General features: G+C 39.8%; 1 protein-coding gene across 3 annotated transcripts; it reads right to left on the bottom strand.

The window, feature by feature from the left end:
- Positions 1-9,116: 9,116 nt before the first annotated feature.
- On the bottom strand, positions 9,117-19,582 carry LOC142498858 (embryonic protein UVS.2-like). Of its 3 annotated transcripts, XM_075607462.1 has the most exons (11): positions 18,646-19,582; positions 17,714-17,848; positions 17,480-17,597; positions 16,380-16,555; positions 15,989-16,070; positions 15,614-15,741; positions 15,285-15,400; positions 14,340-14,565; positions 12,676-12,794; positions 11,089-11,311; positions 9,117-9,921 (listed from the first exon to the last, which is right to left on the bottom strand). In XM_075607462.1, exons 1-11 carry the CDS (start codon positions 18,692-18,694, stop codon positions 9,902-9,904), a joined length of 1,392 nt encoding a protein of 463 aa, XP_075463577.1. In that variant the 5' UTR covers positions 18,695-19,582; the 3' UTR covers positions 9,117-9,901. The 3 variants fall into 3 exon arrangements, with proteins under 3 accessions (XP_075463577.1, XP_075463576.1, XP_075463578.1); XM_075607461.1 differs by having other exon boundaries at positions 9,118-9,921; positions 17,714-18,708; XM_075607463.1 differs by lacking the exons at positions 9,117-9,921; positions 12,676-12,794 and having other exon boundaries at positions 11,211-11,311; positions 17,714-18,710.
- Between the last annotated feature and the right edge of the window lie 4,481 nt (positions 19,583-24,063).

The following is a 24,063-nucleotide window of genomic DNA, read 5'->3' on the forward strand; positions in this document are numbered from 1 at the left end:
TCAGCAGCCAGAATGTGAGTTCTCAGGGTACATCAATGACTGGAAGAGATGCCCCAGGTTCTTGTCATGGCTTTTACAGCCCAAGAGTCAGGTTGGCAGGTTTCTAATGTGTGACATAATGGTTATTAGTGGTGCTCAATTTTATAGGTGTGGTGTAGTGAATTAATTATTAAGGGTGGAACACTAGAAAATCACTAGTACCACACTAAAAAAGAAAACCAATATGCGTGTAGTAAATTAACACAAAAAACTTCCCTTGTAATAGAGGGTATGCTGCTGATCAATAGGATGCTTCGGACATCACAATCTAGAGATCTGAAAAAGAAAAGCGCCAAACCCGCATAGTGCAGTATTGATAACATTCAGTGGTAACAAAAGGGAAGGGGGGTGGTACAAAAAATCAGCGGTTTAAAAGCATTGAGGTATAAAAACCATGAGCCTGGACACCGGAGTAGGTCTTCACTCCAGCCCCGTATGGACGATGGTGGGAACATTCGAGACCACAAGCAGTCCAGTGCAAGAAGTCCCAAATTACAGCAGAGCAGGCTCTCACCACAATAATAAGCCCAAGCTCAGCAGGAACACCAGGCAGGAAGATGGTCACCCCAGTTTAACGGATAAACAGATAGCTGCCCGGATCGATACCAGCTCAAATGCAGACTAGTAATAGTCCAAATTAGACAGAAGCGTCTAGACCTCTCACTCAGCCCCGGCATGTAAGCACAGGTAGATAGTCACCTCTGTGTATAGGGCGTGCCAGTGAAGCACCAGAGCGCTCACATGTGACGTCACCCCCAACAAGGAGACAAGAGGATCGGACGGTCCAAAATGAACAAAGTTGCAAAATAGCTAAAATAGTAATGCACATAACTTTACTATCATCAAAGGATATTGGATGATACATTAAGAGGTCAATTATGTACAAACTAAATCCAATGTGTTTCGTAGCGGAGAGCAACTTCATCAGGGTTAATCAGATATGATATTCCATTTAATTTATTGGTCAGTTATATGAATACTGTTATGATATACAGTCTTTCACCATCAATCATAATATACTACATGATGCACACACTATGTTACCTTCAACAGGTGCTTATTTGTTATCCATTATTCAGATTTCTCTTTGAATATTTCCTATTTCCACATACGTACATTGATTCATATAATCAATTTTCAACATTTTATGCATATTCATATCATATGCATGATTCAACATAAGGATTCAGTTATATTTATATATACGTGTTGTATGCCTTGTTGGTCTTATTTTCCTTATTTTTTTCTTATTTTTGTTTCTGTTTAGTTTTCACCATCAATTATAGATGTACTTTGTACTAACCAATATATTATTATTATTATTATTATTATCTTTGCTGTATTTGAGTCTGTTTCTACAGTACATATCATAGTATTTATGACTCACCTGTATCTAATGGGATTTAATTAAGTACTGGCAGCCGCTACAAAAGGATCCCCCTGCATGCTGTTAGTCACTTTTTTATAAAGTACTATTGTGGTACAAAACGCGTCAGAGGTTGTTCTCTGGAGTGATGTGTTTTTGTTGAAGCCACAATAAATAATTTTTAACAGTTATTGGTCCAGCTTCTATTACCGGGTCGCAGTGCACTGCCATTTTCAACCATTTGTTGTAGATCCTCATTTAGCCCCCAAGGGACTAAAGTGTTTAGTTGGAAAATCCAATATCCCTTTTGTCTAGAGAGTGATTTATCTCTATCCTCTCCTCCCTGTCTGTTTGATCCACCTGGATTCCTTTATAATGCAAGGAAAAGGATCCTTATTATGACACCGTTTAAATGTCATGAGACACTGTGTTTATCAAAACCAATTTAGATGTTAGGAACATGTTTGAGGACCCTCCTTATCAAATGCCTCTTGGTCCTCTCAACATATTGGCCACAGAGACATTCGAGAAGGTAGACCACGAACATGGTGGTGCAAGAAATGCACTCTTTGATGGCAAAACTCTACTGTGTTACAGAAGAAATCACAGTTTTTCTGTCTGGATGAAGGAATTTACCGGCAATTTACAGGCAAGACATTTGCCACATGAGAAATTACTAGCAGGTCTGATTGTTAGCAGGATTGAGCCTGTAGTCGGTAGGGGACCCCTGCCAATATCACTTGGCGCTAAGGAATTCTTAAAGTTGTTGGGTTTCCTGAATAATACTGTTGGTCTGATGGCAAGTTTAGGTCCCAAAATTGGGTCGTTTGCCAAAATACCCCAATTTTTTTTATTATTTGTTGAATGGCTGGTCTGCAAGAATTGTATTTGGTAATAAATTAAATTTTGATACAGTGGCGGCCGCCTTTACTCTAAAGCCATTAGCACTTATCTGTTGAAGCGGCTGCGGCGCGGGAAACTCCGTTCAAATCGGAGAAAAGCCCCGCATTTAACCCGCATTTAACCCGGCAAGCATTAGAATAAAGCTGGCCGGGACAGTACTATCAGATACTGTGCCATGATTTAGTTGATGACGTACAGTATTTTCTTTTTACAGTATTTCTAAGTAGGTCCTTCTTGTCCTGATCTCGGGCCTTTTTCCAAGCCTCAGTAAGTAAATCAGGTTGATAACCTCTAGTTAGAAACCTGTCAAACAAACCTGAGGCCTGGTTTTCAAAGTCAGAGTTTGAGGATGCTGGTGTAAAGCGCCTGTATGTTACAGGTAACCTAGCGATATTCCGGTTCCCATTGAAAGTCCTTAAACACATTTAGAATACTGTAGATGTCATATCCTTGATAGAGGATGGTAACAACCTGACATACTTCTGTAGGAAGTGGTAACATATTGGGATACATTGGATGATAATGATTTAATCCCTGAGCTGATCGGTCCCCTGGGGGGGGGATCTGTTACTGTTTTATGGATTTTGGAAAGGTGATATAGTATAAGGATCCTTGGATTAGGTTCAAATAGAAAATCATATTCCAACTTCATCAAAACCCATTTGCTAGAGCCTTCAATCCCTTTGATGGGGTGGAGGCCCTTCCCCTCCATTCCCTACTTGTGTATACCTTCCTAATAAATAAACATGGGAAGGATGTTGATCCAGGGAGTAATCCGATTGCCAATTCTTGGAGTCAGGAAGGAATTTATTTTCCCCTTATGAGATATCATTGGATAATGTTTCACTGGGGTTTCTGTTTGCCTTCCTCTGTATAAATATACTGTAATTACGGATATAGGACAAAGTATCTGTCATCTAAATGTAGCATAGGTTGAACTTGATGGACGCATGTCTTTTTCAACCTCATTTACTAAGTAACTACTAAGTAACTACTATGGAGCTACTATGGACCTGCCATGGGTCATGAGAAAGAAAAAAGCATTGACAAACAAAAATCACACATGATATTTAAAGCAACAATCTTTTAAAAAAAAAAAAAAGTATTATTTTTATATGTAAAGCATGTGACAATATATAATTCTAGATTCTAAGCTGGCAATCATTTGGTGCTTCTGTTATAAATCTATAAAAATCCTGATTGTGTGCCTAACGAAATCGCCACCTTCTAACTTTGTGCTGTAGTCTGTGAGATGCTGCAGCTGATATGTAACATTATATTATTAAGTGTAACAGATTATTGTTATAGCTTTCAGAGTAATAAACAGTTTGCTGTTATGAAGACAGCAATATATCTGATTGTGATACTTTGTTGCCAAAGGTCAGAGCTCAAAAAGGTGTGTGTTAGAGTCTGTTTCAAAAGAGGAAGTGGATATGACTTTCTAAATGGGTGCTATAGTAACAAAAGGATGATCAGTACATTAACAACATCATTAAAAATGGCATTAGGGGTTTAAAAAAATGCAGCCAGTATTATCTAATACTACAGAACAGACTTATTTTTTCAAAAATATATAGGAATGTTCACGTTTTGCTGCTTTAATTTGTAATTTTATTTGAAAGACAAATAATTGAAACCTTTGATTGTAATATTTTAATAGATTGTGACCACATAAACACACAATATAACAATGCACCAGACCTGCTGAGGAACACACAGTACTGAGCCCTCAGGGTTTCACAGATATTCTCCCTGCTACTTTTCTAATTGAGAAGACACCGGTCATTAGAAGATTGGCATGAAGAAATTACACACCCCACCTGTATAGTACGTGCAGGTAACTCAACTCACCTTGGGCTGTATTGTTGTGAAATTCAAGGTAACATATAAAAGACACACTGTGCGATAACAGCTACACATTATAATGTAGGGAGTAATTATACATCTATTGTATAATACATGGAGAGCTGAATGTAACTGGAATTTGTTTGACTGTGTTATTGACACATTTAATGTAACATACATACAGGATATGGCACAAATAAAGAAAGACAAAACATGTTCTAGGTACACTAGTCCCAATTGATTCTCTTTAGTATTGTTGTTGTGTCACTTTAAGTCCCCGTAAACAAACGAGGAGGAGCAGATTTAGTTGGTAGGTATAGATAATCTTTAGGAGTGAGAGGAAGGCACCTACTTCAAAGTCAAAATGCACTCAAGTGATGAGTTTGAGATAGTTAATTGTATTCAAATATATCCTTTATTATATATACAATAAATGAGGACGCTGGCTTTTGTCCCTTATATTAGTCCCATTGTCCAATGTGGAAATCACTTAGGCCAATATTATTGCCAGCTCTGCATCGGAGCTCTTATCTGAAAATGACATGGAGTCACATTGCAGGCCTGTTAAGGGCAAAACATTTGTGAGGTGTGTGTGTAATACACAAAGGATACTCAAAATTTGTATAAAATGGCCTCCCGGCTGTCTGTTATCTGCTTCCCCTTTAATAGCCCGGCAAGTATCTGTCTCTCTCTTGCTGTGGGCTCTTCATCTCTCTCTTTCTCTGTGTGTAGGGGATGTGTTTCCCTGGTTAGGTTTATTGTGGAGTTATTTCCTAACCACTTGTCGCAAATTTTCTTTCCAGCCCCAATCACGGGAATAATGACCGTCCCCATATCTATAGCAGAATTCAGGGCTGTTGCTCTTCCTACCAGGGGCACCCTTAGAAGTCATCCTCCATCTGGGAAAAGGCTCCCATCTGGAATCCCATCAGGGTCTTCATTGTTGCTTCAACTGAGCATCTCCCCTCGGTATCTCCTCTACTCACATTGAAGCCATATACTTTTCAACTCCTTCCAATGGCTCCCCTCTGAATTTAGCCCCGACTCGGCCCTGCCCTCCAGTCTAAGTATTTCTAGTTGACAGGACTCGCTTTCCCCAGACCATGCTTCAGCACTTTTCACTGTCGGCCCCCAGTGGACACCCCCATTGGTGTACTCTGTGTCGGCTTCATACATTGAGGTAGTAGCGCATCTTGTTCCTCCTCATTCCTTACATCATTGAGAAGTTCCAAGAATTTAAGGGGCACTGCTTTTCATTATCGTAGCTTGAGATACAGCGTCATCATGTCATCGGATGGGACCCCACGGATTAACTGTAATATCCGTGCCCTGTTGGCCTTTTACGCCAAAACTTCACCTTTCCCCACAACCCTCTATAGGGTTGATCCCAAGATCCCAACTCCTGGGTTGTCAAGAAACTGACGCATGATCCAACCAAGGAATATACAAAGCAACTCATGAATCTCATCAAATATTCCCTAACCACCTTCAACGACAATTGAGGCAATTAATACCTGACAACCCAGGAGTTGGGATCTTCTACATGCGTCCAAAAATCCACAAACGAGGAAACGCCGGCAGACCAATTATAACAGGTATGGATACACTCAATGAACAAATGCCAGGCGAAGCGGAGAATATCCTCAAACCTTTAGTCCCAAGCACCAACAGCTTCATACAAGATACTACAGATTTTCCCAATAACTTTTTTTTGTTTCAATCTTTTTATTGTTTTTTTTTAGAGATAGACATCGTACAGAAAGCCTTTTCATATCGTACAGTAAGCCTTTTCACATACAAGATACATTTTGACAATCTTACACTTCGATTAAAATTAAACATTGCATTTAAACATTAACATGCATTGTTGACTTTTTTTTCCCCTGTGCATCTTCTTTCTTTTGTTGTGATCCAAAATAGTCTTTCGAGACTTATTGGGGAAGCAGCCGCTTCCTTGTGTATCCCTCTGTGATAGGACAAAGGATAAAGGAGAGGAGAGAAGAAAAAGAGGGGTAAGGGCAAGAGGGGAGGAGGGTAGACAGGGGGGGGAGGGAGTAGTCAGTCCTGACTTGCGGTGGCTCAGATCATTAGGTTGTTAATCTTCTGGCCAGATTTCCCAAGTCTTGTGGAATTTATCTACCTTTTGGCTAAGTTGTGCCGAGAGGAGTTCCATTATCCTGATTTCCCTAATTCTTCTTAATACTGTCTGTTTGGAGGGAGCATTGATCTTTTTCCAGGCCGCAGCAATCGAGCAACGGGCTGCTGTGAGGACATGGTTTATCATTTTACTCACTTGCGGCTGTAAGCCCTCTATTGGTTTAGCTAGGATCATGGACAGCGGGTCTACCGCTATGTCCACCATCAGGTGTTCTCGTACCATTATTTGTATCATGATCCAGAACCCCATAATTTTTGAACAGTTCCACCAGATATGAGCCATATCTCCTCTTTGTCCGCATCCTCTCCAGCACAAATCTGAGGATCCGGGGAATATCTTGCTCAGCCTATTCGGGGTTAGGTACCAGTGAAATAAGATTTTGTATATATTCTCTTTTATAGTGGTACAAATTGATGTTTTGGAGGCTGCTTCCCAAATATCCTCACAGTCCTCTCTATCTAAATCTAGATTTAAATCTTCTGTCCATTTGAGCATATAACTATGATCAGAGGGAGCTGAAGTTCTCGCCAAGCCCAGATATACCTCCGAAATCAGTCCCTTACAGTAATAGCCTCTTCTGCACATTCTCCAAAATTTTGTTAGGACCGAAAATGTTGAATCCTTAGAGACCGTTTGTAAATAATGTCGAATTTGTAGGAAGCCAAATACTGGTAGATTTGTAATTTGATATTTTTTCTCTAAATCTGGAAGAGGTAAGATCTTACCTTTAGAAACAAAGTCATCGGCTATTACCATCTTTAGCTCTTTGAATTTACTGAGTCCCCTTGGGAGACAGCCTCGGAGAAACTCAGGGTTATTGAATATAGAGGTTAATAATATAAGGGAGGATGCCAGATCATATTTCCCCTTGTTTCTAGCCAATATCTTCCATGTACATCTCATTGCTCCCAGTTTTAATTTTTCCGCGACGGTCTCTCTTCCTCCCTCAGCCCAAAGAGCGACCGGAAGAGAAAGAGGTCTCGCATAGGCAGACTCAATCTCAAGCCAACAACTTGAAGTTGGATCATTGTTCCACATTATTACTTGTTTTAGTTGGGCTGCCAGGTAGTATTTAGTGATATCCGGGACTCCCAAGCCTCCACATTCTTTAGGAGCTAGCAAAATTGATCTAGCAGCCCTTGGTCTTTTATTTTTCCAGATAAATTGAAAAATGCTGTTTTGAATGTTTTTGAGTTCGGACATTGGGACGTCTATTGGTAGAGTCTGGAAATAATATAGGAGTCTTGGCAGAATATTCATTTTAACTGTTGCTATTCTTCCCAGCCAAGATATCTGAAATTCGTTCCAGCTCTGGACATCTTTTTTTATATTTTCAAAAAGGGGGAGATTGTTATGTTGGTATAGAGCTTTATATGCACTTGCTATCTGTATTCCCAGATATTTAATCTTTGTCGAGCTCCATTTATAATTAAAGTTTGCTTGTAGCAGCTTAACTTCGGGTACTGATAAGATAAATTCAGTGCATCCGACTTATCCGTGTTAATTTTATATTCCGAAATTTTACTGAATTGGTCTAGTTGGGAATGTAAGTTCGGGAGGGACGTCAAGGGGTTGGCTAGAGTTAGGATAATGTCGTCAGCAAAAAGGGATATTTTTTAGTCTGTCTCTCCAATTTCAATTCTTTTAACATTCTTTTCGTCTCTGATTGTAGTTGCCAAGGGTTCTATGGAGAGGGTGAATAGAAGCGGAGATAGAGGACATCCCTGTCGGGTACCATTATTTATTTTTATGGGATTTGAGTCTCCTCCTGGGAGTTTCACGACAGCTGTGGGAGTTTTGTAAAGAGCTCTGATCCCCTCTAAATACTGGCCCCTAAATCCGAATTTAATCAGTGTTTGATCTAGAAAGTCCCATCTTATCTTGTCGGATGCTTTTTCAGCATCCAGACTCAGCAGGATAGCCTTCGTGCTTGAGAGGTGTACATGGTCTATAAAATTGATAATTTTTTTAGTATTATCGGAGCCTTGTCTTCCCGAGACAAACCCGACCTGGTCTATATGGATTAAACTGGGTAATATTGGGGAAAGTCTGTTTGCTAAAATTTTGCTGAAAAGTTTTAAGTCCGAATTAAGGAGGGCTATGGGGCGATAGTTATAAAAGTCTGATTCAATATGCTGTCGGCAGAACTCCTTACCGGGGAGTGGGAGGAGGGGAGCATGTGGGTGGAGGAATGTGCCTGGCCAACTGTGGGCTCTTCTTCCCAACTAATAGAATGGGCCTAAGGTCATCCAACTCTACAATGCCTCCCCTCCCACTTAAACACTTTGGTGGTTTTGGATTGGAGGTCATTGCAGTTAAATGGATTTATTTCCTAATAATCTTAATTTTCATACATATGTACAGAGAATGTCTGGTGTGACAAGGGCTGGTGCCATGGTACCGCAGACTGTGCGGAGGCATGCGCACAGAAGCGGGAGGGGGCGAGTGTTGCGCAAGAAATCAGTTCAAACTGATTTCTTGGTGCGACAGGCCAGTCACGTGAGCGGTTTGCCCAATGAGGGGGAACCAGCACCGTGATGCCCCCTAGGCACGCCCCCAGAGCACGCCCCCCCACGGCCAGGCATGGCCCATCGACCATGGCCAGGGAAAGCACCCACTTTCCCACAGCTTCCGCACACCTCAGTGCTGGCGAAGGCACCAAGGCCCGGGCCTAAGAATTTACTTTTCACTCCAAATTTACTCGTGGAAAATGTTTACTGAATGTTTACTTTTTGAAACAGCTTGGGCTTTTTCTCGGCAAAACTAAAATGACCAGAAACAATGTATGGGATGTTAATGCAGTAAAGAAAGTAGTACTTAGCATTTGATAATCTTTTATTTTTAACAGTAATATTGATCAAGTAGAACATTAAGAGGTTTTAACCATATGGAATCATTTATCATTTGTATGGTCATGTAAGGGTTAAGTAGAATAGGAGACTTGTAGGTTCGGTTTATTCCTTCCACAAGTGAACATTACATGAGCTAATTGCACTACGCAGAAGATCGTCATTCTTTGTTACACACTTTGAATTTCTCCCATTGAGCCATATAAGCACAACTTCATTGTGACTTAATTATCTATTATCATTAACTTATCTTTGTATACTGTATATACAATGATGTCACATAATGGAAATGATATATAGGATCACACAAGTAATGAAGTTGTCATGATATTAGGAATACTAAATAAAAAAAAGCACAGTTTGCTAAATGCCAAATTGCAGGAACAATGCTGGCTCTCGAAAGTTGTAGGTTTATTGTGATAGTACATGAGTTTTCTCTAGATTCCAATAAAAGAACAAGAGACTTGTGAGGTCTCAAGAGCTTGTGTGGTGGTCAGATGTTAGTTGATTACATTTTGATTAATGATTTATCCTATTTAAACAATTTATAGGTCAACACATACAACTAGAGAATCCATCAGAGTAATAGAGAACACATTATGAACTGATTTTGTTTCAAAACTGATATATACTATTAATAAGAGGCACCGCATTGTCTAATGCATCTTCATCTCTTGTCTTTTATTCCACGGTACCAGCATTATGTCAGCCACCTCATTCTGCATCACTGATCCAGTCTATTCAATTTCTTTTTAAAGGCTCTGCAGCAGATATAAATAAATTAGGGTTAGTGTCATAATACTGTAGGTTTTACAAATCAGGCATGTTACATCCTTTCATTTAAAGATCTCGTCAGGTACCTGGGATATTTGTGTATGTTTTCCACAATGATTATTGATATATGTTTAAAGTAATCTAATAGTGAGATCTGCTTTCTACACAGAGGTATGTACCACAAATTTAATAATAGGGTCCAACTAATTACAGCTTAGTTCCCAAACATTATTATTAATAATAATACAATCATTGCTATAAGTAAATACACATAATTATGGGATTATTCTGAAGACCTCCCTAAATTTTGGTACAATTTTTAATGCACAATATGGCACCTAGGTATAGTGTCGTTAAAAGCAATTTTTGTTTGTAAATATGACACACAGAGTCATAAATGAATGCGACTTTGTGAGTCCATGTATAAAACTGATTTTGATGTGTGTGTGGCATGTCTATCAAATGTTTGTTTATTATGAAAACAATGACCCTGGCTGTGGAGTTGGACATGGAGTGTGGATGTTGTTGGTGCACAGGATACGTTTTTAAAACATTGCCAGCCTGCTCCACTTTGTGCCTCAGAAATGCATCGAATTGTCCATCAACTTTTTTCTTCACATAAAAGACAAATGCAATTATATGGAAGAAATTCTTAGTGCATTCATATGTATAAACATGGTGCACCCCATACAAAGAATGAGAAAATGTGCATCAAATGTAAGAACATGAATAAGACTGTACCAACAAATGCTGCTTGTGATTTTTGGTGAGAAATTTGGATTTTTTGATGAAATGCAATCTTTCGATTTCTTTAAAAAAAAAAACTATTCTTTATCCATTACCCCTGATATCTTACTCATTTTATTTCTGTGATATTGCGGATTTAAAAAAAATGAGTTATGCACCTGGATGCTGGGAGGTGATTACTTGCAGCACCAGAATATATTCTCTTTGTTTTATTTTGTAATGGGCTTCTCCACATTGCAGTACCTCTACTATTCAATCGTAGCGTTAATTCTTTGGTGTCACAACCACTGCAGTCACGTGACAGCGGCATTGAGGACACTAAGCTTTGCTACATCTGTATTTAGCATCATTGATGTATATCTGGGCATGCATTGCATTAGAAAGTCAGAGAAGGTAGGAATACTTACTTATGGTGTATGAAGCCTTGAATCCTCTCTCTTGCTTATCACCATCACTGTGTAAGTAGAGCAGCATGGAGTTCCCAGTAGACACCTGGATGGGAACTGCCACATTACCGCAGGAATGGAACAGCAGAGGAGACGCAGGGTTGTCACCATCAAAAATAGACAGGTAGTCAAACCTGCAATTAGCTGCATTCTCCAGGAAGAAGTCACTTATATTTAATATGATCTGTGTGTAACAAATACATAGAATACATTGTTATCAACATGCGCTGGATCCATTCAGGTAAGTGTGTTATTAACACAGAGACCTGCTCTTATTTAATCAGATTAGGGTAGAGTTTATAATAAATTACTCCACAGCAAATGATACCACAGAATGAGACTGAACACAATGTTAATATTGTTTCCAGAGTTAAAGATCAATATGAACATGAAGTAACAACCTAACCAAAGTAACAGTGACAAGTGGTGATATATTCTACGGTATTCTGACATTATTTGGTCATTTTAAACGTGTACAAATGCCAGCGCCAGTCTAAGGAAACATGGTGAGCTGAGACTTGGGAGGGGAGTGATTTGGTCTGGCTACTCCCATTTGTTTGATGTCATCACTGTGTGTTCAACAATAGCTGCACAATCAGAGCCCCTCCCCCCCCCCTTTCCCGTTACACCCACCCCTTCCCCTCTCTTCCCCTTATCTTTATTGGCTCATAAAGACAATTGGCTCCTTATCCATAAAGACTGGGTGGAATAAAGAAAACGTTCAATTATTTGCCACAAACCAGACAACCATATCAGCATATTTAGATTTGCTTAGGAAAGCCAATACACTGTTACATTATTTACAAAATGTTATTTTTTGGCCAGCTACATAAGATTATACCTTTAAAATCACACTCAATTCTCCTCCTCACTTTTAAAGCTTTACACTCTTCTGCTCCTCCTTACATCTCAGCCCTAATTTCTCGCTATGCACCAACCGGACTCTTGCATTCTGCTCAAGGATGTCTTCTTTCTACCCCCTTTGTATCTAAAGCCCTCTCCCGCCTTAAACCTTTCTCACTGACTGCCCCACACCTCTGGAATTCCCTTCCCCTCAATACCCGACTAGCACCCTCTCTATCCACCTTTAAGACCCACCTTAAGACACACTTGCTTAAAGAAGCATATGAGTAGCACCGTAGATATTACTAGACACACGATACATAAAGCTTGGCCCCCTGCAGAAGCACTTACCAAAATGCCCTCCTACTGTCTCTGTACGTTCCTCCTACATACCAATTAGACTGTAAGCTCCTCGGGGCAGGGACTCCTCTACCTTAATGTTACTTTTATGTCTAAAGCACTTATTCCCATGATCTGTTATTTATATTATCTGTTATTTATTTGATTATCACATGTATTACTACTGTGAAGCGCTATGTACATTAATGGCGCTATATAAATAAAGACATACAATACAATACAAATAACCTATAAAACAATGTTATCTTAATGAGTGCCTTAAAGTTGCTGTATATATCCATATACATATCATTAGAATTCAGGGCTCCCTTTACTACTGTACCCATTGGTGCAATCACTGCTCACCTTGTATCCAGCAGGAGCAGTGATATTGAAGAAGCAATCCAGGTTATCGTAGTATGCAATAGGGTATCCAGGAGAGGTGAAGTTCCTTGATGGGGTGTAGAATGTCCCACCACATCTTTCTGGGAGGAAATACAAATTCAATAAGTGAATTGACTGGCTTGCGCAGCACGCGTCCCCTCCCGCTTCTATGTGCACGCCTCCGCACGGTACCATGGCGCCAGCCCTTGTCACACCAGACATTCTCTGTACATATGTATGAAAATTAAGATTATTAGGAAATAAATCCATTTAACTGCAATGACCTCCAATCCAAAACCACAAAAGTGTTTAAGTGGGAGGGGAGGCATTGTAGAGTTGGATGACCTTAGGCCCATTCTATTAGTTGGGAAGAAGAGCCCACAGTTGGCCAGGTACATTCCTCCACCCACATGCCCCCCTCCTCCTCCTCCTCCTCCCACTCTTCTCCCACCCTTGGGTAATAAGTATAAAATAAATAAGTCAAAACCAATGTGGCTAAATAAACAGGTAGGGGAGGAAATGGACAAGAAGAAGAGGAAGGCGTTTAGATTCTTTAAGTCAGAAGGGACGGAGACATCGTATCAGAATTATAAGGAATGTAACAACAATTTCAAAAGGGCAATCAAATTAGCAAAAATGGATAATGAAAAAAGGATTGCAATAGAAAGTAAGGTCAACCCTAAAAAGTTCTTTAAGTACCTTAATAACAAAAAAATGAGAAAAGAAAAATATACTTTCAGTGTGAAATGGGTAGGCAGATTATTGGAGATAAGGAAAAAGCTGAGGTATTAAACAAATTATTTGCCTCTGTGTTTACCAGGGAAGAATCAAGTTCAATAGTAGTGCCGCAGGAGGAAGCCACAACCTCCATATTAATGAACAATTGGTTAACTGAGGAAGAAGTTCATAAGCGACTTGAAAAAATTAAAGTAAATAAGGCACCTGACCCCGATGGCATACATCCAAGAGTTCTCAAGGAGTTAAGCTCAGTAATAGCCAAACCATTATATTTAATATTCAAGGACTCCATTTCCACAGGCTCAGTACCACAAGATTGCCGTAAAGCAGATGTGGTGCCTATATTTAAAAAGGGAGCTAGATCACAACCGGGAAATTACAGACCTGTAAGCCTGACTTCAATTGTGCAGAACATTGAATACACAATTACAGATACAATAAATCCCTGTACCAAAGACAGTATAATTTAATTTTAGAGCCTTTGCAACTATCCCCCTATATATATGCCCCTTTAATCCTATAAATCTTGCTAGTGAAACATATTGTAAGTGTCAGTGGCCAAGATCAGGCAGGACAGAGATATTATGTAGAACAGGAGGTCAGTGGTCATCATTTCTATAAACTTTAAGGCTGCATGCAAGCATGTATATATGTATGTATGTATGTATGTATGTATGTATGCATGTATGTATGTATGTCTTTATTTATATAGACGCAATCTATGTACATAGCGCTTCACAGCAGTAATACACATGACATAATAATATAACATAATGGGAATAAGCACTTCAGACATGAGAGTAACATTAGGAATAGGAGTCCTTGCCCCAAAGAGCTTGCAATCTAAGTGGTAAATAGGAAGAACATACAGAGACTGTAGGAGAGTGATCATGATCACTTAAATGTACCTGTGTTATATGTAGCTTTGAAGCCAGTCGCTGTAACTGCCCCATCACTGACAAACTCAATCAGCATCAGGTTTGTGGAGGAGATTAGTTGGGGGATCTTTGCAGCCCCACAAGTCCTGTCCAGTAACACAGGGGATGTCTTACTTGCTCCATCATAAATCTTAATGTAGTCAGAGACACATTTTGGAGAAGACTGCACATCAAAGGCGTCAAACTTCAAGGAAACCTGGAAATATGAATCACATAGGAATTCAATGTGGTTTTTAAAGCACTTGATTTATATGAGTAAACAAGCAGAATGTTAACCTCTCTATCAAGTGAAGTTGACTTTATATTTATTGTAATAATTAACTCAGAATCCCATTGCAGTGTAGGGGATAAAAAAAGCTACGGGATGGTAGTATTATGGTTTGCAATTAAAGCAGGAAATTTTAAACTTCAGATAAGGGTCACGGCCCTCCTAATATTATTTGGTACGTACAGTACCATTATTGACTCACTTTGGTTAAACGTAAAGTTACAGTTTGGGAAATCATTTGAGATACAGGGTGAGGGAAAATTAGTTGAGTCAATGAACCATAATTGGACATTACCATAACTTTAACTTAACACGTGTTCTTATGGAAGCAACTTTGTGTATATAAGAAGCACAAAGTAAACAGACAATTTGTATCATTTTATATAATATATTACATTACGCCCCATATTTATTAAGACACCTTAAAGCCCATTCACTTGAAAAGTGTTTTATAGCACTGTGAGGTGTTCAACGGCATTGCAAAGCTTATTAATTATTGGACTGTAGGTGAAGGCAAAAGTAGAGCAATTCTGGATCATTATAGTTGTATCAATTTAGTATTGCTTTAAATGGGCCATGTTTTACTATGATACATAAGATGCATTGTTTGTGCCTCAGATTTTGCATTTATCCCATGGATAAGTTACCTGATCATATGGGGTCCGTATCAGCCAGACACAGTTGGCATTATTCGGGTATGCAGATGGGTAATTGGCTGAGATCACATTTCCACTGGGATGATGGAGCAAAGAACTACAGATATCTGAAGGGAGGTAGCCAGGAATTGTAATATTAGCAAAAGTACATCGCTCATAAATGTTCTCACACTTTGATCTCTTTAATCATTCTTCCTACTTCAAATTCCATCAGAATCAAGAAATAAAATAGTCATAACTTTAATTAAAAATAAGGCTCAGTATTTATGATTCCTTCTACACAATCTCAGTATCTAACACACAGCTCAAGGAATCCTTACCACACTGATACAGCTTGTTAATTTTAGAGATGTCCAGCGAGCTCAGTCCATATTCCTGTCCAATTTGTACTGATGGATCAGGCTTGGGTACTATGGTATCTTTTCCAGATGTATTACTGAATGCATCCCTGGGACAAAGAAATTGTGTGAGAATATATTGATCTGTATGTGGTTCTGCGGAGCAATGTAATGTTAACCAAACCAACTGGGATATGGTAAAGTACCAACTTGAAATGAATAACTTATTGGTACAGTGATGTGATGGGAAGGCACAGAAAAGTTCAGAAATAACATTCTTTAAGTGATCACATACACACACAGGTTACAAAAATCAGACAAATATTTCACAGCTGACTAGAGTGTGTGAGGTTTTACCTTGGATAGTGCATTACAGACTCATAGTCATATTCCAGTCCCAGATTATTAGAGTCATATATCCTAAAGTTGTTGAGATCTCCTATGAAGGGTTGAAAAAGCAAATACATTTATATTTATGGTTTCTTAAACATGGTTAAAAACTATCTATTGTGTCTATGTTAACTGATACTGTACATACTCTAGGGTCATATTTCCTGAGTGCTATTCCATAATACACCTTCCTGTGTCGGAAGACACCTTCTGATCCTTTAACTTGGATGGGCCATAAGGTGTCTTCAAGCACCAGAAGCTGTCTCATGGAATAGCACTGCTTAGTAATCAAAGGCCCAAATCTTTAAATATAGTAACTTTCAGCACAAAGATAAAATACACACGTTCTGCAGCTTACCTGGTGAGATGTATTGTCCCATGATAGTGACATAGTCATCCCGGTCACTTCTACTGTGTTCGTGGATAAATCCAAGAGCATGGTTTATCTCATGTTGGATACTTCCTTTATACATGCAGCCACCTCCTAGGGACACATCCTGAATACCACCTGTCTTTCCTATGAAGGACCAGCACCTGGAAAAAATATACAGTATGGCAAATGGAAGAATAAAATACATAAGGTTCGATTTCATACACAACTTACATTTTATAACAAAATGCATTGTTAATGAAACCTGATTCTTTCCCATTTTTCCTTTACCATTAAATCACATTTATTTTTGCAAAAACTATTCTGAGATCCTCATATGGAGAATATTTGTATATATGACAGGTTAGGACATAATGTTGGACTGTGTGTAAGAGGTCACTTCTGGCACATTTGAGGTCCCTGTATTCTTAACGCAGGTGTCATAGAAATCAGTAGCATAACTACTCTTTAAAGGGACCCCGGGCAACGTTGGGACGCCACTGTGTCACATGACGAAGACGCAACATCATGTTGGACGGCTTCTCTGTTACAGAGGCCCCGCTCTCTCCCTGACAATTAGTTTCATTGCTGTGGGGAAGCGTGCGGGGCCTCTGTATCTTCTCGGGGGGAGGGTTAGGGGGGGGGGTAAAACATGTATAACTTCTTACATGTTCATTGAAGCCATTATAATAACTGCTGTGTTAATCCAGCCCCTCCAATGTGAAGAGCCTCCATATGACAGATGAGTCTGCTGACTGCCAGGTTCCTACCCCAACTTCAAATTCACAACTACCAAACGTATGGTTACTGTGTTGCCTACATTGATAGTTAGATAGAGCAAGTAAAGGTTCCTTGCTCAGTATTCCATGCAAAAGGTCAATCTGAGGCTCCTGATCTCTCACCCCATTTATCATGACCAGGGGGACACACATTGCCACTTCCAAAAAAAGAGGTCTGGAAGTTTTTGCTGCTAATTTAGATCAGGTATAAAACTGGATACTTTGTGCAATTCAGAAACCTGAAGCAAGATATTGATCAGTCCTACCGTTCATATACAGAAGTATCCCCGCCCTAACATTAGAACATACCCATCTGCAGATACAATGTTGATGGCATTCTCCTCTGTTGTGTGAGGTACAAAGCGCACACAGGTCACAGTTTCAAACTCCTGCATGGATGCACGTATCAAGGAAACTTCCGCGTCATCTGGGAGAAAAGAGATACGAAGAGGAAACCATTAACAATAAGTACAGTTGGAGACAAGAAATGAAGATCTACTAATAAAGAATGGAGACCCCACAATAGAAGAGATGGATACTCACTGTAACCAGAAGACATGATGTATGGCACAATGACATTTCCATTGCTGGATTTGTCCCACCTGCAGTCATCACATTTTTTGGCGCTGCGACCAGGTTTAATTGCAATGTCCCCTTCGAGCAAAAGCTTCTCGCTGTCTGGATTAAGGATGGAAAAGGAAATCATCAAAATTCCATTTAGTGCATTTAACAGCGCAGAAAGCCAAAGAATAAAAGTTTCTATTTTCCTAATTTCCTTCACAATATGACCCTGTTTCATTAAAGGGTTTACTAGGTCCATATATCACGTTATTAAGGACAATTAAAGATTCCTATAATAGAGATGGGGATTTAAGACATGGGCCCTGGGTTATCAGAGGCTTGTAATGGGATCCCTGTACATTTTCCAATCTGTATAGTGTTAGATCTGCAGAGAGATCCCTGCTCCTTGAAGCACACACTAGGATTCTGTATAAACTCTGAAGCCTTCAGGGAGTTATTTGCATCTCACACCATATACTAATAAAGATTTTCTGTTTTTCTAAATACAAACTTTTGGTCTTTATTACATTTCACTGGTAAACATGTTATTCCAAAACATGTCTCTCCTAATAAATTTAATAGTGTGAATCACTTACAACATCAGAACATTTCAGGCTCATCTAAACCTCGTGGTCTGACTTGTGGAGCAATATGTATAGCAGTGAATGTAATTAGGAGAAACTCATGAGCAGTCACTAATTGGAGGTCTATGATGACCGTCATTCATTGTGTTAACATCTCTATAACTGTAACTGTAAGGTGATATATGAAATCCCTGTGGACTGGTGTATTTAGGTTGAATGTATTGGCTGCTTTGACTGTCTTATTTGTGGCCATAGCACTTGCTTTCTGAACTGAATATAGAAATCACTACTGGGAGCACATGCTTTTAGAGATTATTCCTTTGACGTTACCTTGATTTGATTGTAAAATCCTGCTGAAGACGTCCTTGGGCTCTATCATTTCATTAACTCCTGTTGAAAATGACACACACACACACACACACACACACACACACACACACACACATTGTGTAACAGGGACTCGATTTATTTATATTAACAGTAATATTTTTTAACTACATAATTTTTCAGCATCTGGTTGGCAACTGTAGCTGCATCTAATGAAGATGCTCCTCCCTCTATATCCATGTTAAAGCCAAAGGATAACTAGGAATAAACTGCAGGAGGGTTATGTGGAATTAGAGAAGACTCAAGGGGTTTATTCACTAACGTGCTCCAGCTGCAAAACTCAGGCAGAACTAGTGCAAAAACTGCACCAGAATTATCAAAGGAAAATCTTCAGTTGTTTTCAATGGGATTCCTTCTCTTTCATAAATATGAGGCTTTTCCCCACTGGTTTGGCCCCTGTTTTGCAGCCCAGACACTATAGTAAATAGATCCCAAGATGTGTTTCTCTTGTTATGTAAATCATGGCGCTGGAACATCCCATTGATAATTATACCTGCCCAATTATTTAGAATAATTAGTTATTCTTCCATTTAGTTGTATTCCCCACCTTGCATTAGAACTACTAATATAAACAATATGCTGATCTGATAAAACAGTTTATGCCACCCTAACATCACTATAATAACCCAAGTACGACACACACCTCCCTCCTATGTGTGGCAAATAAGAGTCTAACGGGCACATTCATTTTTTGTGTCTGTTTGCATCACTTTCTAAAGGTAATTGTGGTAATTGTTTGTTTGCTTGAAGTGTGTGGAGTGTTACCGGAAGGATATATTTGATATATACTGTACTGTACAGTATATATCAAATAACAACTGATAATTGATGATTTTCATTTTAGTTATATACTGTATGTTTAACTTACCACTTTCTTCAAGTTCCCTAAAGAAAACCTGCAATGAAATGTTTTTATGTTACCATATGATTGTATATAGATTAAATGTATAATAATTCATAATAAAAAATATATGTATTAGGTAACATGCTGAAAAAGAGGAACAAATTCTCAATACACAGGTAACATGCCCACATAATATGTTCTGTAGGTTGATACTGTCCATATACAGATAGTTATACAGATAGTTTTTCAGTCACTCACCTGTAAAGGTAAACCCATGACAGGTCCCAGCAGACAGGCCAGAAGAGGGATGTATATTCTCACATCCATCATAGAGTGTGGTATATAAGTATCTCTGAATATCTTTGTCTTGCACAGGTGTGAGGGATCTCTGATCTTCTCTCTCTGGAGCTTGGTGTTATGTCCAACCTGGTGTGCCCCTTATATTCAGCGATGGGGCCAAACAGTAGCCAATCAGCAGCCAGAATGAGAGATCTTAGGATATACCACGGCTTTTACTGCCCGAGAGTCAGGTTGCCAAATTTCTAATGTGTGACATGATGGTTATTAGACCTACATACCTGCAGCTGTTATTAAAAATGTTTTCCATTGTTACGTTAGTCATGGTTTATATTCTTTCTTGAAACTGTGAAATCAGGATTGGTAAAGTATAACCCATAAATGTGACCTCAAGGGTGTGAAGAGAAAACCAGGCCAAAGTTCAGGAGATATCATGATACAAAGAGTTCTTTCCACTTGTAAACCTTAGCAATAACTATACAATAACATTGTTTCCCCAAATAACACCACATAACCTATTATAACCACTGCTTTGTTTCTACAAAGATGTCTGCGCAGCCTTCGCCTCTACGTGGGATGGTATCCCGCGAGGATGGTTCCACCATGAAGAAAGTCACTCTCTCTCTCGTAGGAGTAATCCAGTCCTGGACCACCCAGGGCCAGGTTGCAGCTGCATCCTGGCAGTTCCCTTCACACTTGTGCTACCGGGCAAGGTCCCTATCTATGGGGGTCCCTGCAGCAACCACAAACTAGCACAGGGAGTCGGGGCCTAGCTGGGGCCTACGGTGGGCTCTGGACTAATGCAGGGGTCAAAGACACCCTGCACCTACACACTCTATCCCATCCTCGTCCCAGCTCCGACTGGCGTGCTCCCAGTGCACTAAAAGTATCTCTTTCCCTTAGCAGGGGAATGCTACAGCCCTATTGGCTGGTTCACACCATGTGATGCCTTACCCTGTGCATTTTGGGGGCTGTAGTCCCCGTGGAGCTCTATCCAGATAATCCAATACCAATAAAAATACAATGAAAAAACCTGTAAAAGAAAAATAACATACATTCAATTTTTTTCCTTACCTTTAGATGTCTTCACCCTCCGATTCCTGGGGTTTCCAGAAGCTATCGACCAATACACGATCCCAAACAGCAACGGGCCTCAGGTAAAAAAAATCCAAAGTCATTTTCCTCTTTCTTTATCTTCATCTGTTATCTGTAATCCATTTTGGGGTCTTTTGGGGTCTTCTACTGTAGCTTCTTCTTCTTCTGTATCTTCTTGTTCTTCTTCATTTTTATCTTCTTCTTCATCCATCTTCATCCGGAACGCATTGTAATCCTATTGGTGGAGGAGGTCCTCCCTCCTCGGCTTCTTGCCGTCAAATGAGTCCTTTATAGGCCTGTGACGTCACATTTGAGTGCAAATGTTTTTTGTGTGATATCATGTAAAGGGAGTGAAGCCAGCCAATCAGAATGGCTGTGCTTCCTTCCCCTTTAACATGATGTCACAAAAAGCAACCTGGCTGCCGTCACATGGTACTTCAGCCAATCCGATTGGGAGATGTATATCCCCAATCTGATTGGTTGTAGTAGACCATGTGACTCCCGTTGTTTGACGTCACATCCTTTACCAAAAATTACTCTGTCACAGGGTCTACTACAATCAATCAGATTGGTGATATAGTTCTCACAATCTGATTGACTGAAGTACCATGTGACGGCAGCCATGTTGGATTTGTGACAAAAATAAGGCACATGGTTTTCACGGGCCAATCAGATGGCGTGTTAACCATCTGCACTCAAATGTGACGTCACAGGCCTATAAAAGCTTGTACAGCCACATTTGATGGCAAGGAGCCGTGGAGGGAGGATCTCCTTCACCAATAGGATCACAATGCGTTCCGGGTGATGATGAAGATGGATGAAGAAGAAGATACTGTACAGATGAAGAAGAGCAAGAACATACAGATGAAGAAGAAGAGCAAGAAGATACAGATGAAGAAGAAGAGCAAGAAGATACAGATGAAGAAGAAGAGCAAGAAGATACAGATGAAGAGCAAGAAGATACAGATGAAGAGCAAGAAGATACAGATGAAGAGCAAGAAGATACAGAAGAAGATACAGAAGAAGAACAAGAACAAGAAGAACAAGAAGAAGAAGAAGAAGAAGAACCCCAAAATGGATTATAGTTAACAGATGAAGATAAAGAAAGAAGAAAAGGATTTTGGATTTTTTTTACCAGTGGCCCGTTTCTGTTTGGGATCATGGATTGGCTCAAGAGCTTTCTGAGACCCCAGGAATCTGAGGGTAAAGATATCTAAAGGTAAGGAAACAAATTGAATGCATGTTAATTTTCTTTTACAGGTTTTTTCATTGTATTTTTATTCTGATGTAATTTTTTTGAATTGACCATTGATTGCAAATGTATATGCCTTTAGCTGGTGCAAAAATGTGGCGTGCTTTTCAAGTATGATTCACTTATCACTGCTTAGTGAATGGCACTGGCACTGGCACTGCACTGGCACTGGCACTGGCACTGAGCATTTGCCTTTTTTGCCGGATCGGACGAGTTTCTTTTCCAAGTTTTTTTTGGGTGAAAAAATGCCTTTTAAGGCAGATAAAGCGCTGTTATCACTGCTTAGTGAATCGCGCATCAGGCAGTATTGGTCTTAAAAACCATTTATCTCACTTAAAAGCAGTTATCACTGCTTAGTGCATAGCCCCCTATGATACTGAAAATGATTTAGCAATATTGTGAATTAGTCATTGTGTCTATATTAATGGTTACACTGCTTATGACATAATAGGCTTCAGAATACCAGGGGCACCTGTGATGAGGAGTGATCACATGACCCAAAACTGCTTGGGGTCCAGTGGCACTTAAAGCAGCAATGTAATTATTTATTTTTCAGGGTTGGCACGGGGGGTCCTCCGAAGCCGAGCCGCATTATTTAACTCCGGCAACCTCCCGGTTTAGTTATCAGTGTTACTTTATGGGAATGTCTGTCCAATAGGAAGCCGCAGCGTCACCCCTCCTGTTATCTCACATATAAGTGACTCTGTAGTTTGTGTGAGAAAGATAAGAGCACTGACCAAAGAAAATCACACATTATATTTATGTTGTCGTTTAATTTGAAAGACAAATAATTGAAACCTTTGCTTGTAATATTTTCATATAATGTGACCACAGAAACACACAATCTTACAATGCACCAGACCTGCTGAGATAGACACAGTACTGACCCCTCTGGGGGTCACAGATATTCTCCCTGCTACTTTTCTAATTGAGAAGACGCCGGTCATTAGAAGATAGGCATGAAGAAGTTACACACCCCGCCTGTATAGTACGTGCAGGTAACTCAACTCACCATGGGCTGTATTGTTGCGAAATTCAAGGTAACATATATGAAATATACATTGTGTGATAACAGCTACACATTATTATGTAGGCAGCAATTATACATGTATTGTATAATACATGGAGAGCTGCATGTGACTGGAATTAGTTTGACTGTGATGTTGATGGATTTATTGCGACACATGTGGGATACAGTGTGACACGTGGGATACAGTGTGACACATGTGGGATACAGTGTGAAACATGTGGGATACAGTGTGACACATGTGGGATACAGTGTGACATGTGGGATACAGTGTGACACATGTGGGATACAGTGTGACACATGTAGGATACAGTGTGACACATGTGGGATACAGTGTGACACATGTGGGATACAGTGTGACACATGTGGGATACAGTGTGACATGTGGGATACAGTGCGACACATGTGGGATACAGTGCGACACATGTGGGATACAGTGTGACATGTGGGATACAGTGTGACACATGTGGGATACAGTGTGACACATGTAGGATACAGTGTGACACATGTGGGATACAGTGTGACACATGTGGGATACAGTGTGACACATGTGGGATACAGTGTGACACATGTGGGATACAGTGTGACATGTGGGATACAGTGCGACACATGTGGGATACAGTGTGACATGTGGGATACAGTGTGACACATGTGGGATACAGTGTGACACATGTAGGATACAGTGTGACACATGTGGGATACAGTGTGACACATGTAGGATACAGTGTGACAAATGTGGGATACAGTGTGACATGTGGGATACAGTGTGACATGTGGGATACAGTGTGACACATGTGGGATACAGTGTGACATGTGGGATACAGTGCGACACATGTGGGATACAAT

Source organism: Ascaphus truei, chromosome 7 (assembly GCF_040206685.1).
Source record: "Ascaphus truei isolate aAscTru1 chromosome 7, aAscTru1.hap1, whole genome shotgun sequence".
Taxonomy (NCBI): domain Eukaryota; kingdom Metazoa; phylum Chordata; class Amphibia; order Anura; family Ascaphidae; genus Ascaphus; species Ascaphus truei.

Coding starts and splice junctions, on each gene's coding strand:
- LOC142498858 (XM_075607461.1), bottom strand. CDS start 17,990: ATGGACCTAGTAAACCCTTTAATGAAACAGGGTCATATTGTGAAGGAA. Junction 15,742..15,988: donor TCTGTAATGCACTATCCAAG/GTAAAACCTCAC, acceptor TCTTTGTCCCAG/GGATGCATTCAGTAATACAT. Junction 11,312..12,675: donor CTGCTCCTGCTGGATACAAG/GTGAGCAGTGAT, acceptor TGTTACACACAG/ATCATATTAAATATAAGTGA.